The following is a 10465-nucleotide window of genomic DNA, read 5'->3' on the forward strand; positions in this document are numbered from 1 at the left end:
ATAACCTCTACCTATATCTCCTCCTATTACTCCATATAACCTCTCTCTATATCTCCTCCTATTACTCCATATAACCTCTCCCTATAACTCCTCCTATTACTCCATATAACATCTCTCTATATCTCCTCCTATTACTCCATATAACCTCTCCCTATAACTCCTTCTATTACTCCATATAACATCTTTCCTTATAACTCCTCCTATTACTCCATATAACCTCTCCCTATAACTCCTCCTATTACTCCATATAACATCTTTCCTTATAACTCCTCCTATTACTCCATATAACATCTTTCCTTATAACTCCTCCTATTACTCCATATAACCTCTCCCTATAACTCCTCCTATTACTCCATATAACATATTTCCCTATAACTCCTCCTATTACTCCATATAACATCTTTCCCTATAACTCATCCTATTACTCTATATAACATCTTTCCCGTACACAGATCACAGTATATAACACATTCAGTTTTACTTAAGACAATAACTATGAAATATTTATACAAGTTTATTGAACTATTCACATTACATATATACAGTAACGGTGCCAGCTTTCCTCTCCTATAACACTGTGCCCCACGGCTTACAGCAGTAACAATGACAAATGTCTCATCTGCAAGTCTTTTATGCAATAGTCACAGGTATGGCACCTTTGGGTTGATGCCCATGATTTGGCGTCAGTCATTATACAGTCACATATCAGTTCTGCCCCTATTCAAATGTCCAACCCTCTGGTCCATGTGCTCGAGACTTCAGTCTCAATTTATGTGGCAGCTTGACGCCAGCTGAGGGTCCCTGGTAGGTAGAGCACTCCGAGGGGCAACTGCTAGATCCCCCCTCTTCACCACAACTGTCCTCACTCTGATAACCTGAATGGAAAGATTTGGGAGACACCAGCTCCCCCGTGGCTTTCATTTCAGCTGCCCTCACCATCTGCTGGTATGGAGTCTGTAAGCTCTCTGCGTGTACGAATATGGAGGAGCGTAGGGGTTCCACACTGCACTCAGAAACTTGGTGGTCCAACGATTCCAGGTCTGGAAGGTCCCCGACTGCACTGTGTCTGTACTGGGGGTCCACAGTGAGCCCTCCGACTCTGTAGAGTATCACCCCCCCACGTGGCACTGATAATCTCGTAGATGCATTGTTGTCCACGGGGTACAAGTTGGAAAAGTCACAGTCCATCGCTCTGCCCTCGCCATATGAAGTTGGCACTGGGCTGCCCCTGGAAGACTGATCTGAGAGGTCAGAGAGGGAGCCTCGGGGGGAATAACTGTCCATTGCCGCACCCCCTCCACTATCCGCCTCCGAGGAGTCTGAATTCATTCCCAAGTAGGAGGAAGAGAAAGCTGAATTCCCACCATCGCACAGTAAATCTTCCGTGTCTGCACTTTTGCGGCCTCCTAGACCATGCCCTGCCTCTAGGAAGGAGGCAGCTGAGATCAGCCCATAGCGGAGCTTCAGTTGCAGTAGTTCATTCCTCAACCTTTCGTTTTCCTCGTCGAGGGCTGCCACCCTCCCTTCCAGCACTAGGTCATGAAAACGTCTTTTCTCTCTCGACCTCTTGGCTGCTTCATTGTTTTTTCTCCGTTTCTCCCAGTAACTGGCATCCTTCTTTTCGTTGGAGATGAACTCCCGTTTCCGACGCCCAGTTCCAGCTCCAATCTGGGTACCAGAAGCTCTGCTCCTGGCATTCTGTTCCTCGCTGCTTTGTGGGTAACCGTCGAGAGAAGATTCCATGTTGTCCCAATGTCTTCTTCTCGTAGGTCTCAATACTCCTTTTTATGTGCGGCAGTGATGCTTGTTTTTTTAGTAGAGAGAGGTAATTAGGTGGAGCGTTGTCTCTTGAGATGACAGATAGAAGAGCGATTCACTTGGTGGACCTCTCCATGCAGTGTTGGCATCTTACTCTTCTGTCAGTCAACGAGGGAAGCTGGTTCTAGCTCTCTATCGGATCGACCCTTCCGTTCAGATTAGTCAGAGAGCCCGGCTGCCCCGGTTTGTAGTCTGCTTTGCCGGGAGCCTTGTTCTCTTGTATAAGGTGATGATTCTCTCTTATTTCCCTGGCAGGTAATAATTCTTTGATTCTCCTTCTGCCAGGTTTTACTCACCTAGACACGCCTAGTGAGAGAAAAAAAAAACATTAGGAAAGTGATATTGTGCTACCACGCCCCACGACAGTCCTTACATAATATGCAGAGATTGGCATACCGCAGACTCACGTTTGACCTGGTTTATCTCACATGTTAATTACATCAATCATTTGTGTTGTGTAATCTGTTGTGTTATTACACCGCGCTATATATACACAAACATACATTCAGGTGTGTCCTGCCCATTTACTGTGGTTCAATTCAGTTGTCTGCAGTTAATACTTAGAATTATGAAACAGACGTGACAAAGCCTTTGAAACATGCTCCATTCGTAGCTATGGGAAGATGGATTGTCCAGCAAAGCACTAAGTAACCTATTTAGAGGCACAAGGACTTTTTTAGACATTATTTCCCGCTGCAGCTGTAGCACAGATTCTTGGAATTGAAACTGTGCAGCGTTTCCATGAAGTGTTTATGGCAATAACATAAATAATGACAGTCAGCTCTACTTTCCAACAATTGGAAATTAAAGTTGTTCTCTAAGTTTCTGTGGGTTATTATTTTTCTAATTAAATCTGTATATGCAGTGGGAGAGGAAGGGTTACTGGCTGATGGAAATCTAGGACAGTGATTTTATCTGCCCCCCAGACATAATCCTGGCAGCCTGCCCCTGTCTGTATGTGTGTCAGTGTGTTACTATGTGGGTACACACCCTGCACACTCCACCCTCCCTTCTTCCCCTGTACACGTGCCTGATCTCGCTGCCATGTGACCAGCCAGCGCAAGGCACGGAAACTAGGTCAGGTTTTCATAAACAGACCTGAGGGCATCATGCCAGAGACTGTGACCAGTACCGACAGAAACCCATTCAGTGCCAGACACCTCGTGCCATCCGATGCCAGAGACCCATTCACTGCCAGACACCTAGTGCCCTCCAATGCCAGAGACCCATTCACTGCCAGACACCTAGTGCCCTCCAATGCCAGAGACCCAGTCACTGCCAGACACCTAGTGCCATCCGATGCCAGAGACCCATTCACTGCAGACACCTAGTGCCATCCAATGCCAGAGACCCATTCACTGCCAGACACCTAGTGCCCTCCAATGCCAGAGACCCAGTCACTGCCAGACACCTAGTGCCATCCGATGCCAGAGACCCATTCACTGCAGACACCTAGTGCCATCCAATGCCAGAGACCCATTCACTGCCAGACACCTAGTGCCCTTCAATGCCAGAGACCCATTGACTGCCAGACACCTAGTGCCATCCAATGCCAGAGACCCATTCACTGCCAGACACCTAGTGCCCTCCAATGCCAGAGACCCATTCACTGCCAGACACCTAGTGCCATCCAATGCCAGAGACCCATTCACTGCCAGACACCTAGTGCCCTCCAATGCTAGAGACCCATTCACTGCCAGACACCTAGTGCCCTCCAATACCAGAGACCCATTCACTGCCAGACACCTAGTGCCCTCCAATGCCAGAGACCCATTCACTGCCAGACACCTAGTGCCCTCCAATGCCAGAGACCCAGTCACTGCCAGACACCTAGTGCCATCCGATGCCAGAGACCCATTCACTGCAGACACCTAGTGCCATCCAATGCCAGAGACCCATTCACTGCCAGACACCTAGTGCCCTTCAATGCCAGAGACCCATTGACTGCCAGACACCTAGTGCCCTCCAATGCCAGAGACCCATTCACTGCCAGACACCTAGTGCCCTCCAATGCCAAAGACCCATTCACTGCCAGACACCTAGTGCCCTCCAATACCAGAGACCCATTCACTGCCAGACACCTAGTGCCATCCGATGCCAGAGACCCATTCACTGCAGACACCTAGTGCCATCCAATGCCAGAGACCCATTCACTGCCAGACACCTAGTGCCCTTCAATGCCAGAGACCCATTGACTGCCAGACACCTAGTGCCCTCCAATGCCAGAGACCCATTCACTGCCAGACACCTAGTGCCCTCCAATGCCAAAGACCCATTCACTGCCAGACACCTAGTGCCCTCCAATACCAGAGACCCATTCACTGCCAGACACCTAGTGCCCTCCAATGCCAGAGACCCATTCACTGCCAGACACCTAGTCACGACTACGATTCTGCTGCCCCAGTATCCGATTCATTTTTTAACCCTCAAACTGCATTTATTGTGACTCCTGAGATTTTGACGTTCTTAAGGGACCTCCACACCCGGATATCGCCTGTTACAGAAATCAGGCCGTACTGTATGTACAGTCCACACTGCCTTATGTGTAGTGAGTATGACGTAAGTTACACACTGTGCAGCTCACACTCACGTCCCTTTATCCGCCACTCACCCTCCATACAAATACATTGAATTAAATGAAATGTCCATGCTACCTCCTAATCGCTGCTGACCTAGACATGGACTTCGTGTACGGTAAATACAGCCCAGACGGAAACACTTTTCTTGCCAGGTTCCCCTTACAGGACTTGCAACATAACTAAATGTTTACAGGAATTTCTCACTGACGGTTACAACATTAGCGCATGGACAACAATAAGACAGGCCATGAATCTTCCTGCATATGATACCAGCTCGGTAATACTTGGGAGATAACGTGCAACCATCACCTACATGACGGAGTTTTAGGCTGAACCAATATTCAAGGGAATAAACAACTGCACAGTACCACTTCTCTGTGTGCTGGATGCCACCCATAGTATCTATCTTTATTCTGCATGTATAGATAACCGCACAGTATACGTTCTCTTGTTCTGTGTGTTATTCTTAGTATCTATCCTTATTCTGCAGGTATAGACAGCTGCCCAGTACCACTTCTCTTATTCTGTGCGCTGGATGCAATTCTCAATATTTATCTTTATTCTGCAGGTATAGACAGCTGCCCAGTACCACTTCTCTTATTCTGTGCACTGGATGCCATTCTCAATATCTATCCTTATTGATATAGACAGCTGCCCAGTACCACTTCTCTTATTCTGTGCGCTGGATGCTATTCTCAATATCTATCCTTATTGATATAGACAGCTGCCCAGTACCACTTCTCTTATTCTGTGCACTGGATGCCATTCTCAGTACCTGTCCTTATTCTGCATGTATAGACAGCTGCCCAGTACCACTTCTCCTATTCTGTGCCCTGGATGCCATTCTCAGTACATGTCCTTCTTCTCTACATTGCATAGAGTAAAATAAATAGTACCAATAAGGTTGGTCTTTAGCTGATAAACTCCTTAATAATGTAAATGTGAGTACAGTTTATAGAATGAAGACACAGTGCGGTTGTTCAGCGATTATTCCCATGCTATGTCATGTAGGTTTATTCTATATGGATTAGTGGGTTTTGTAACTGACTGGCAGGACCATGACATCGGTCGGAAGGGAATTTTTAAACAAAGGCGGAGGTGAGAGAGGCTGATCACTCATCAAGCTGCACGTGTGTCTGCTAATTACACGGGAATTGTTGTTCCTGTAAGTCATATTTTCAGGAAGTGTTGGGTAATAACTACATGTGTACGTTTATAATTGTATTTTGACTGTAAGCTCTTTAAAGGCAAATATTCCAATATTGGAAATATAAGTGTTTCTTGCACACAACATTACTCCCTGTCACAGACATGTACACATCTCTATCTCTCTATATACTTATATAACATGCAGACATACAACTGCACAGGTAGTGTAACCCTAAACAACAGTTGTTACACATCTCGTTTTCAGTCGGTACACATCTCACACAGTTAGTAGATACATACCTAACACGCAGTCGGTACACATCTCACACAGTTAGTAGATACATACCTAACACGCAGTCGGTACACATCTCACACAGTTAGTAGATACATACCTAACACGCAGTCTGTACACATCTCACACAGTTAGTAGATACATACCTAACACGCAGTCGGTACACATCTCACACAGTTAGTAGATACATACCTAACACGCAGTCTGTACACATCTCACACAGTTAGTAGATATATACCTAACACGCAGTCGGTACACATCTCACACAGTTAGTAGATACATACCTAACACGCAGTCGGTACACATCTCACACAGTTAGTAGATACATACCTAACACGCAGTCTGTACACATCTCACACAGTTAGTAGATACATACCTAACACGCAGTCGGTACACATCTCACACAGTTAGTAGATACATACCTAACACGCAGTCGGTACACATCTCACACAGTTAGTAGATACATACCTAACACGCAGTCGGTACACATCTCACACAGTTAGTAGATACATACCTAACACGCAGTCTGTACACATCTCACACAGTTAGTAGATACATACCTAACACGCAGTCGGTACACATCTCACACAGTTAGTAGATACATACCTAACACGCAGTCGGTACACATCTCACACAGTTAGTAGATACATACCTAACACGCAGTCGGTACACATCTCACACAGTTAGTAGATACATACCTAACACGCAGTCGGTACACATCTCATATACAGGTAGTACATACCTAACACGCAGTCGGTACACATCTCACATACAGGTAGTACATACCTAACACGCAGTCGGTACACATCTCACACAGTTAGTAGATACATACCTAACACGCAGTCGGTACACATCTCACATGCAGGTAGTACACATCTTACATGCAGTTGGTACACATCTTACATGCAGGTAGTACACATCTTACATGCACTTGGTACACACCTTACATGCAGGTAGTACACATCTTACATGCAGTTGGTACACATCTTACATGCAGGTAGTACACATCTTACATGCAGTTGGTACACATCTTACATGCAGTTGGTACACATCTTACATGCAGGTAGTACACATCTTACATGCACTTGGTACACATCTTACATGCAGGTAGTACACATCTTACATGCAGTTGGTACACATCTTACATGCAGTTGGTACACATCTTACATGCAGGTGGTACACATCTTACATGCAGTTAGAACACACCTTACATGCAGTTAGAACACACCTTACATGCAGTTAGAACACACCTTACATGCAGTTAGTACACACCTTACATGCAGTTAGTACACACCTTACATGCAGTTAGAACACACCTTACATGCAGTTAGAACACACCTTACATGCAGTTAGTACACACCTTACATGCAGTTAGAACACACCTTACATGCAGTTAGAACACACCTTACATGCAGTTAGAACACACCTTACACACAGTTAGTACACATCTTACACGCAGTTAGTACACACCTTACACGCAGTTAGTACAAATCTTACACGCAGTTAGTACACATCTTACACGCAGTTAGTACACACCTTACACGCAGTTAGTACACATCTTACACGCAGTTAGTACACACCTTACATGCAGTTAGTACACACCTTACATGCAGTTAGTGCACACCTTACATGCAGTTGGTACATATCTCAGCCCAGGTTATTTTCACCTTAAATATAGTTGGTATTTCCCTTGTGCACAGTTGGTACACACCTGGCATACACTGGTACATATCACAGAAATGTTGGTATGCCCACTGGTACAGCTGATGCACATTTAGCTCTCACCTCAAGTGTTGGATTGCTGTACCGTGTACATATCACACAAACTACATACACGTTAAGTACAGTTGGTACAGTCCTTATGCTTTTAGCATGTACCTCACATATGTCCAGCTATCACTTCCCACAGTACGCACCTCACATGTTTACTCACACAGGTGGTGCTAAGCTTATGTACAGCTGGTAAATAGTGACTGCATAGCTGGTACATATTCTATGCTCAGTGTAGTACACAGTTCATCCACATTAGGTACACACCTCAGGTACACTGCTGTATAGCTAACACACAGCTGGTGCATACTACACTCACTAACAATTTGGTACACCATTGAAGAACACCTACACACATATTGTACACACCTAACCAGTCACCCAGCAGGAACTCCTGTCAGGCATATACACCTTCCACACAATTGGATTACACCTCACACCATTGGTACACCTACAATCTGGCATACATCTCAGGAATAATGGATCTACAGGTCTTGCAAAGTAGGTACACACCTCAAACACATTGTGCAGTAGTTGGTGAATACGCCTGTGACACACAACAGGTACACAGTTCACACAGTACAGGTACACAGTTCACACACAACAGGTACACAGTTCATACACAACAGGTACACAGTTCACACACAACAGGTACACAGTTCACATACTACAGGTACACAGTTCACACACAACAGCAGAGTAGCTGCACACAATAGGCAAAGTTGGGAAACATCTCCTGTATAGTTTTGCAGACCTCACACACAACAGGTAGCGCAGAGTGTAGTGTCTGGGTGGGTGTACTTACCTGCCAGATAGATGAGAGCCTGCTCTGTGCCTGTGTCTCTGTGTTGTTTTCGCTGTCTGTCTCTCTCTATCTCCTCCTCCTGTGTGTGTGTGCTCTATTTTCCTGCCATCACTCCCCTCTCGCTCTGAGAAAATGTGTGTTAGTGGGTCAGACATTGCATAACCAAACGTCACAATCTGTGTGTGTCTGACGGGGGCTGAGGAGAGAGGGAGGGAGGAGGGAAAGGAGAGCAACAACAGCTTAAAGAAAGGAGGGATAGACTTGTTAAAAATAGACTATTGTCTTCAGGCTCACTAGCCTGCAGAGCTTGCACTCTAGTAAACAGAGGGATGCAGATTAAGCACAGCAAAAGCAGGAACCAAGGAGACATTCTTACACTCTAGTGTTCAAATCCATTCCAGAGAGAAAGAGGAAGAGCAGTTTGAAGAAAGAAATTCTGACCTGCAGAGCTTACACTCTAGTGTAAAGAACATTAATGCTCTTTGGGACAGGGGCATCCCATTATCATTTTTGTTAGACTTTTTATACTTTAATGTGTACTCATTGTTTACCCACAATGGTGGCAGACATTTTACAATCTTAACCAATATCTTTTTGAGCTTGTAACCTATCAGTTCACTAAGAAATCTCTGATGTCACTAGTTGTATGCGGATTGATAGGCTAAATGTTGGCTTAGCCCACAAATGGCTGCCACCACATTGTCAAGGCTACAGGAAATCTTTAAGACTTTATATATCTTTTTTTCTTTTAAATGTAGACGTTGCTACTAATGTTTTTTTTTTTAATGTGTTATTTTATCCACCAAGTGGGTTAACTAGGCCTCTGTTTATTCGACTTGTGATGCCTGAACACCAAATGACCAACCTGGGCAAAATGTGGCCACCACGACTAGTGATAGAGGGAGAGGTGAACTATTGGGAAAATGACTTACTGCCCTGAGACGCTGCATATTATATTACGTGCCTGGCTGTTATAAGACAGCTGTTCTGCAGAGCTCACACTCTAATACACAGAGCATACAGATACAACAGAGGTACAGTGTTACAGGGTAGATGTTACAGTATATTATGTGCCTGGCTGTTATAAGACAGCTGTTCTGCAGAGCTCACACTCTAATACACAGAGCATACAGATACAACAGAGGTACAGTGTTACAGGGTAGATGTTACAGTATATTACCTGCCTGGCTGTTATAAGATAACTGTTCTGCAGAGCTCACACTCTAATACACAGAGGTCACAGATACAACAGAGGTACAGTGTTACAGGGTAGATGTTACAGTATATTACGTGCCTGGCTGTTATAAGATAACTGTTCTGCAGAGCTCACACTCTAATACACAGAGCATACAGATACAACAGAGGTACAGTGTTACAGGGTAGATGTTACAGTATATTACATGCCTGGCTGTTATAAGATAACTGTTCTGCAGAGCTCACACTCTAATACACAGAGCATACAGATACAACAGAGGTACAGTGTTAAAGGGTAGATGTTACAGTATATTATGTACCTGGCTGTTATAAGATAACTGTTCTGCAGAGCTCACACTCTAATACACAGAGCATACAGATATAACAGAGGTACAGTGTTACAGGGTAGATGTTACAGTATATTACGTGCCTGGCTGTTATAAGATAACTGTTCTGCAGAGCTCACACTCTAATACACAGAGCATACAGATACAACAGAGGTACAGTGTTACAGGGTAGATGTTACAGTATATTATGTACCTGGCTGTTATAAGATAACTGTTCTGCAGAGCTCACACTCTAATACACAGAGCATACAGATATAACAGAGGTACAGTGTTACAGGGTAGATGTTACAGTATATTATGTACCTGGCTGTTATAAGATAACTGTTCTGCAGAGCTCACACTCTAATACACAGAGCATACAGATATAACAGAGGTACAGTGTTACAGGGTAGATGTTACAGTATATTACGTGCCTGGCTGTTATAAGATAACTGTTCTGCAGAGCTCACACTCTAATACACAGAGCATACAGATACAACAGAGGTACAGTGTTACAGGGTAGATGTTACAG

General features: G+C 44.7%; 1 protein-coding gene across 1 annotated transcript; it reads right to left on the reverse strand.

Moving 5' to 3' along the window:
• Positions 1-496: 496 nt before the first annotated feature.
• On the reverse strand, positions 497-8551 carry LOC142151243 (uncharacterized). Its single transcript, XM_075206657.1, has 2 exons — positions 8414-8551; positions 497-2124 (listed from the first exon to the last, which is right to left on the reverse strand). The coding sequence occupies exon 2, from the start codon at positions 1741-1743 to the stop codon at positions 718-720; it is 1026 nt and encodes a 341-aa protein (XP_075062758.1). The 5' UTR covers positions 1744-2124; positions 8414-8551; the 3' UTR covers positions 497-717.
• Between the last annotated feature and the right edge of the window lie 1914 nt (positions 8552-10465).

Source organism: Mixophyes fleayi, chromosome 4, assembly GCF_038048845.1.
Source record: "Mixophyes fleayi isolate aMixFle1 chromosome 4, aMixFle1.hap1, whole genome shotgun sequence".
NCBI classification, from domain to species: domain Eukaryota; kingdom Metazoa; phylum Chordata; class Amphibia; order Anura; family Limnodynastidae; genus Mixophyes; species Mixophyes fleayi.

Coding starts and splice junctions, on each gene's coding strand:
- LOC142151243 (XM_075206657.1), bottom strand. CDS start 1,743: ATGGAATCTTCTCTCGACGGTTACCCACAAAGCAGCGAGGAACAGAAT.